Source organism: Ananas comosus, linkage group 14, assembly GCF_001540865.1.
Source record: "Ananas comosus cultivar F153 linkage group 14, ASM154086v1, whole genome shotgun sequence".
Lineage (NCBI taxonomy): Eukaryota > Viridiplantae > Streptophyta > Magnoliopsida > Poales > Bromeliaceae > Ananas > Ananas comosus.
Window position 1 is genome coordinate 10,165,523 of NC_033634.1, and position 8,075 is coordinate 10,173,597.

Genomic DNA, 8,075 nt, shown 5'->3' on the forward strand with positions numbered 1-8,075 from the left:
TCAAATGTGATATCCATTCTAAATATTTCGTCACACTCTTTATCCAACAAACGCTACATGCTTCTTAAATAAATAAAAAAATATATTCTGAATAAAATGTTTACGCATTCAAATAGACTAAGCATTGTATCATACATACTTCTTAAATAAATCAAAAAATATTCCGAATAAAATGTTCACGCATCCAAACAGACTAGGCATTGTATCATATCCGCTAAAGCTAAAAATCTACCTTTTCTTAATTTTAAATTTAAAGTAATTAAGATTTTTAAAATTTGAAATTTAATTTTAAGACTTCAAATTTGATTTGGTTAGGTTGAAGTTGGACTTGGCCCACTTCTTGGGCTTGATTTCACCCAAAGCATCCTAAATTTTCAATTTTTCTCCACAGCTGAAGCCTTTTTCATAAAATTGAATTTAAAAATTTTAATTTGAGTTTGAAGCTTGCAATATTTGATTAGTCTTTGAAAAATCTTTTTAACGACATCTTTTTTGTTGAAAATGGATTTTCTAAAGTCTAATTTAGTAATTTATGATCATTTTATTGAAATTATTCACTGTGCCACGTTATCGCCACGTGGCAGCTCTTTTGCCACGTCATCCTAGTTAAGAGGAATTTTTTTTAATCTTTATATTATTTCTAATAAATTAGAATTTGGACCTAATACTATACTATCATTTAATTAAAGAGCAAACTTCAAATACCACCCCTATGGTTCATACTTTCTCAGTTTAGTACCGGTTAAAGTATATTACTTTAGTATCTTATAATTTTATTTTTATCTTTCCATCAGCAACTCCATTAATTCTCCATTAAATATATACAAAAAATTTCAGATACCCCACGAGTTGTTTATTGAATATTTACTTTAGTACCCTATAGTTTACCAAATTTTTACTTTAGAACTCTATAGTTGTAACTTTGTCACTGATTTAACAAAAAAAATTATCGGAGGAGATAACAAAAAGGAAAAAATAAAATCACATAGTATTAAAGTGATACATTTAAATTAAATTATGGGATACTAAAGTGGAAAAGCATCATCAATCATCAAAATCTCTACCATTGGAGATTTTATCCATTAGAAAAGTGTTTTGAAGCTTTGGAGAGGAGCCAAGCTTCATTGGAGATCTTTTCAAATTATGGTAAATTCCAACTTCATATTTAAATTTGTTTACAAATTTGGTATGGTCTTGGGTGTTTAATAGTAATATTGTGCTTAAAATTTGTCATATTTGTTTATATTTTTTAAAATAAATTTGATGTTTAATAGTAGTATTATGCTTGGAATTACGGGATTAGATAGTGTAAATTTTGTATTTTGTTTGGTTGCATATTAGTTTTGGGGATTTTAGGAATAATCAGAATGCATCATAATTTTTTTCAATTTCAGAATTTGTAGGTAACAATAAAAGGTTAATGCGATTTTGATTAAAAGAGAGAATACTAAATTCAACCCTAACAGAAGAAAAAAAATCGATATAGTAACAAAAATACGGAGCTAGGCTTCTATATTTTCAAAAGTAAGAAGCATCCATATTTATAAATTATTTTCGATAATAAAATATCTAATTACGTAATCAATTTCGTTAGACATGATCTACGCTAATAGAACTATCTAAAAACTAAATTTTCATAATTTTTTAACTTTATTTACCTAGTAAACAAACAATCTCAAAATAAACGACTGAAAATAAAAATCTCATAAAAATAATAAAAAAAAATTAAATTTCAAATCAAAAGAATTGATCTCGCTACTCATGTTAAATAAAATTTTCTATTAAAATTTCATATAATTTAAATTATTCTACACTATTGAACTTAAAAATGTGCCACATCGGCCGTTAAAATAACTATTTTTGCAACCTTTTAATCACTTGATAAATGATATTAAAAAATTATAAAATTAGATTCCTAGATAGTTTCAATAACGTAAATTATACCTAACGGAGCAAATCATCGAATCGAATATCCTATCATCAAAAATAACTTATAAGTACGAATGCCTCCGTACTAAGTACAAAAGCACAAGATACGTACTCCAGAGATACGTTATTAGTTTTTTTTTAACATATGTCAATATGCATTGAAACAAAGCACATTCCAAAATAACATTCCAACTAATCCTAATCCTACCATCCTCGTACCGCATTCTTAAGAAACCAGCAAACTATATTTTCGTATCCATATTTCCGTATCCGTACCTCGCACCACAGCAATACATACTCATAATATATACTCATATTATACAGAATTGATTTGCTAATCATGATGGTATCAAAGATTGAAACTAACATAATCCATTGCGAACGACTAATTTTTGACAAAGGATTAGTGCAAGGAACTCGGTTTCTAATGCTCTGTCTTCACTTTGGCATCTCCGTTCGGTAAAACGTTCTGCGACTGAGTCTGCCTCTTCGACTCCTGCACAATACAGCGGTTTATATTAGATTGACAGCTTGATGATTGTAGAGCGCGACAAAAAAGCAAAGATAAGTAGCATTCCATTCATGTCAAAAGAATATCTCGCACCATATCATGTGACTAGGAGTGCAACTAGGGGAGGTTGGTTAGTGGGGTACAGAATAATACTGAACATTTGGGCCTGTTTGTTTCGCCGAAGGTAAAGTTCGGACAGAGGTAAACTTTCAGAAGAATTAGAGTTTTAAGTAAAAATTACTTTCGTTCCATTACTTGTTTGTATAGCTGCGGAACTGAAGTTCCTCTAGTTCTGGAGTTTGTTTGGTAGGAAGTGAATAATACAAAAGCTGGAGGTGAGAAACGGGTTGGTATTTTATTAACTTTTTCCTCACTTTTTTTTCACCGTAATTAACTTCGGCTTGGGGCGGACCAAAATCAGCTACGGTATTTTGGAGAGTTTGAGTTTTAACCGAAGGTGAAGTTAAGGTGAACTAAACAACGAAAATGGACGTTTATGGCCAAAAACCATTTCACCCTCTTCATCTTCGGTAAAACAAACGGACCCTAACCCAATTCAACCCTACTTAGGATGATCAAGCTTTTGTGAATTTTAATCCATCCCAACCTCGCATTGTGTGCTAAAACCAAGCCTTTCTCAAGAACTCTGTAGGGTATTGACTATGACAAAAATAAGCCTGCAAAACTGTATCCTATTCAGGCCTTTGGAACTCAAAAACACATCCTCACAACCTGATTCACATAAAAGATACCCAAAAGATAGGGAGAGAGGCAAGTGTACATTGGGTTGACGAGTTAGGACGAAACAACCCAAATTGGAAAAGCACTCAGCTTTCTTAATCCTAACCCAACACCAATTGTACAACCTGATCGGATTGGGCGGGTTGAGTCGAGCAATAGAGCAAGGAGACAAGGCAAGGTTCTTCCAAGCAAAGGTAATCTGGACCGCACCTATCAAGTAATCAATCCTCTGCAAAGTTTGCGTCGAAATCAAGTTATATGGCATCCACTTCAGAAAAAGAGAAGCGTTACACTTTCTAAGCACGCACTTTATGAGGCAGCAACGCTAGAAATCTTATGACTTGCATTCATAATCTAAGAATTGGGTTTAAATGTACAAATAGTCCTTAAACTTCTGGTGAATCAGAAACTCAAAAGATTACAAACCAATCTCCTCTAATGTCATTTCTTGGTTTGTTTGCTGACCAAAATCTACAGTAAAGATCACTGTTTTTTAGTTCAAGTGCTTGTTCTAGCACGTTAGCACATGCATGTTTCGAAATGTTCTCCAAAAAAAAAAAAATAATAGAATGGAAAGATAGAGGAAATGACATTATAAGTAAAAGCTTTATTTCAACTTACAGCGGCAGACGTCGCACGTATCTCCCTATAAGTTTCCACATCATCAGGAAAAGTCTGTTCAAGCTCCTCGAGAAGATGCTTTCTCAGGCTCTGCAACCATCAAGAAGGAAAACAAAATTATGAGCTCCTAATAATGCCAAAAATGAGATCATGCTACGAGACAACCTAGTTCTTAGGACCTTTTATCCACAGTAGTTTCCAATCAAATCAAACAACAAAACAAGCATGATTGTGCAATAAAAAGTGGCATCTCATTTTTATAAAACATAAGAGTACTGATAGATTCAACAAGAGAGAAATGTTTCTTCAGAGAGGATTAACCAATAATCATTGGATAAGTTAGTTTAGCACGCATAAAAACCTTCATACCACAATAAAATAGAACTAGAAAAAGAGGAAGATTCAACAGAACTCCGCTGTTGTCAATTAAAATTTTAATGTCTAAGAACGATTTCCTTTGTTCAGTGAAGAAAATTAACATAAACTTTTTCAACTTATTGTTACTAGTGTTTCCCACAAAGTTGCACTAAAATAAAAGATCCACAAGAATAAGATAAAGAGGGGAATGAAGGTGGCAACAGACCTACCCATAGACAAGGTCATGTGCAGGTCAGCATTGAGTCATGCTATAATAATAAGTGGCTTGATTGGCATCATTCGAACTTGAATTTTTCAAAACCAAACAAGAATAAAACCATCAAAATTGTTTATCAATGATTTCATCAAATGTCCATATGATTTGTGGGAAACAAGGATTACAAATTTGGAAAATCAAACTTCCCCCATATCGACCATTCATTCATCAAACTGAAACCATTCACATGTATAAATAATAGAACATGCAAATTTAGATATATTTGGTTGGAAAAGAAAATACAAAAATAAGAATTTTAGCCATGCCGAAGGCTGCAACAGATGACACCTTGTCGACATAGCCACATGCCAGCTCGCATAGAGAATTCTTGACTCGATTAGGAAGTCAACATTTTGATAGCTTTAGAAGTTAGCCCTACTGATGTCAAAGTATGTAAAGCTCAAGGTTGACAATAGTTAGTTCTAGAATAAGTATGATAGTTCAGTACTTCCTTCCAAGACCAGCATAATACCTTTTTATATAAGTCTAAGAACAGAAATTAGGTGACCATAGTGCTTTATTTTGAGGAAAAGAAAAATATCAGCATGAGTTTATTCTTTCTGCACAATCTCTCCTCTTTCCTCTATATCCCTTTTTATGTAAAAATTATCACAGTTGACAACAAATGGCCTCTAAGCACCTAACTTCCACACAAAAATGAACAACAGAATGGCCTCTATCCACCTACTTTCTCTTTATTTCTTGTTTCTCCAAAATCAGGCTACAAGTAAAAAGAATTACCTTGAAAGCATCGGTCTTTCCCTTAGTGATCTGGTTCTTGGTAATACAGCTGTTGAGGACATCCCTCGTGAACTCGTCTGGGTTCTTCCCATCATCAATCAAGCTATAAACCACAACCGGACCCTCAAAACCAACCAAAACAACACAAACTGAACCAGCCAAGAATGGCGGGAAGATCAGAGACTCACTTGACGACCTCCATAGGTACTTGGATGTTACAATTCTCCGCCAGCTTCTGCATCGAATCAAGCTCGGCAACAAGGGCGTTCCTAGGGACCGGGAGAAGAAACACTAGGATTAGAAGTGAAGGAGAGCGAGCAGAGGGGAGGAAGGGGTGAGGGAGAGGCTTACAAACGCTGGAGGAGAGGCAATTGGGAGGCAACATTATAGGAAGACACGGTGAGGTAAAGCTGGTGGAGAAGGCCGAGGGTCTTCTGAATCGAGTCGGTGACTTGCACCAGCTTCTGCTTCGTGTCATCCGAGGCATCAGATGCGGCAGCACCACTGCTGTTGGCATTAGGAATGGAGGAAGCAGCAGCACTGACGGAGTTCGGAGGTGTGGAATCCATCTGTGGTTTGAGGGTACCCGGTTTGACTTTCCGGCAAAATTAACACTCAGGAGACTAGATGGAGAAGACCGGATTGAACTAGACTGGATTAGGATAGGGGTGGATACATATATTACCCTAATTCTGCATTGGTGATGCACATGATTAAGCTGGTACTCTATTTTCTTTCTTTGTCGTTCTTTTTTTTTTTGGGATAAAAAAGTATAGAACTTACCTGAACTATGGACCATTTTGAATCTACTACGCAACCTTTTAAAATTTTAATTTTACTACTCAAGCTTTCAGTTTGTTTGATTTGAGTCGGTCACCGGCACTTTTGATTCAAAATTTAAACTATTTTTCTTTCTTTAATGAATCTATAGTTGTGAGAATTGCATGAAATATACTAACTAAACCTGTAAAAAATAATCGACGCATTCAAATTTTGAAGTCAAAGTGCCAACTCAAATCAAACAAACTGAAAGGTAGAGTAGTAAAATCAAAATTTTAGAAGGTTGCATAACCAACTCAAAATGTTCCATAGTTCAGCCAAGTTTTTTATGTTTTTACCTTAATTCTTTTTTTTCAAGAACTGTACTGTTTAATCCTGATATGTATGCAATGAAACTAAACATGCATTAATGCTATAAAAAATTAACAATGATTGCCTCTTTTCTACTCTACTTTAAACAGGAAAAAAAAAAAAAAACAAATTGCTTCTTGGAGAAATTACTTTAGGGAACAGATCAAATTTAAAGGAAAATTTATAAAAAAATCTAACACAACTGTATAAGAAATGGATTTATTCTTCCCAAAGATAAAAAAATCCACATAAAACCAAAATCTATCACACAAATTTCTTAGATTTAGACCTTCGAATCACATAAAAACCCTAGATGTAACGAATCCAAGTGAAAGATATCTACATCTCTCTCTCTAAAATCTCACCTGAAACGTGATGTCGCAATTGAAGAAGACGCGGCTGCGGCGATCGAGATGCTCCACCTCCGCTCCACCTCCTCCTCTAGGGTCGAGCCACAGTGACCGGGAACCCCAGTGGGTGATTTGAGAGAACCGCTCCACTCATGTAGCCCCCCGGGGGAATCCGAATCTGATTAGGGTTAGGGTTTCAGAGATCGTCGCGCGAGAGAGAGAGAGAGAAAGAGGAGCTTCGCGAAACGGGAGAGATGATTAAGGCATTTTCTTCTTTTTAATTTCTTTCATAGTTTAATTTCACTTTAGTCCTTACCTTTACAACATTTATATTTAAATCCTTAATTTTTTTTATTTTTATTTTGAGCTATTTTAAAAGAATAGTTCCTGAATATTTAAATTTGGAGATAAAACTTCACGAAATTTTTTTTAATATAATAAATTATTTATTATTATATCTACACTATTTATAAAAGCGTGAGTTTTGAAATTTTTCCTATTTTTTCTTTTTCCAAAAATATCTCTATTCCTTTTTACTAATATTTTTATGTCCAGTAATTTTCACCCAATCATTTCAAATAATTAACTAAGTAATAATTTATTCTCAAATAAAGATATTAATTTTTTGTCATTAGAACTATCTAACGATTAAAAATAAAAGTATCGCATTTATATCATATTTTCTATCTACGCATTTCTCAAATATTGTCCTTCTCATACGTAATACCCACACCCGCCAATCCACGTTTCTTAAATATCTCATCAAAATTCTAATCTTTTCTCATTGTTTCTCAAAAATTCTCTCAACCTATTATAATTTTGAATTAAACATATCATTGCATTTGAATTTAAATATTAAAATGGATCAAAATTAAATTTTAAATCAAATATGAATTTTATTGCAAAAATGTTTTTATCTTTTTAACTAATTTTTTCATGTCCAAAATTTTTGAACCATTCATCTCAATAATTCATTAAATTTTGACGCATTTGAATTTAAATCTTAAAATAGATCAAAATTAAATTTTAAAGTTTGAATTAATCATGAATTTCTTTTCAAAAATATCTCTATCTCTTTTTACTAATTTTTTCATAGATAGAAATTTTGAACCATTCATTTTGAACCATTATTTCAAATAATTCATTAAATTTTGGATTTCTCAAAAATATATAATTTCTCTACTACCCACGCATTTGAATTTAAATCTTAAATTAGATTAAAATTATATTTTAACTTTTAAAATTAAACATAATTAAAATTTTAATATTTTTACTTTAAAATATATATATTTAATTTTAAATTCGTTAGAAACAAAAAAGTAGAGCGAAATATTCAATATTTTTTTCTATGTAATACCTACCCGCCATCTATGCATAATATAAAAAATATCTTAATACCCTCGCATAAAAAATTTTC

The 8,075-nt window shown here is 32.6% G+C and overlaps 1 protein-coding gene across 5 annotated transcripts; it reads right to left on the reverse strand.

The window, feature by feature from the left end:
• On the reverse strand, positions 2,039 to 6,932 carry LOC109720225 (mediator of RNA polymerase II transcription subunit 10b). 5 transcript variants are annotated; one of them, XM_020247178.1, is made up of 7 exons: positions 6,674 to 6,932; positions 5,529 to 5,746; positions 5,366 to 5,446; positions 5,178 to 5,280; positions 3,803 to 3,892; positions 3,307 to 3,410; positions 2,039 to 2,425 (listed from the first exon to the last, which is right to left on the reverse strand). In XM_020247178.1, the coding sequence occupies exons 2-7, from the start codon at positions 5,744 to 5,746 to the stop codon at positions 2,368 to 2,370; spliced, it is 654 nt and encodes a 217-aa protein (XP_020102767.1). In that variant the 5' UTR covers positions 6,674 to 6,932; the 3' UTR covers positions 2,039 to 2,367. The 5 variants fall into 5 exon arrangements, with proteins under 5 accessions (XP_020102767.1, XP_020102769.1, XP_020102766.1 ...); XM_020247180.1 differs by having other exon boundaries at positions 5,529 to 5,772; XM_020247177.1 differs by having other exon boundaries at positions 5,529 to 5,800.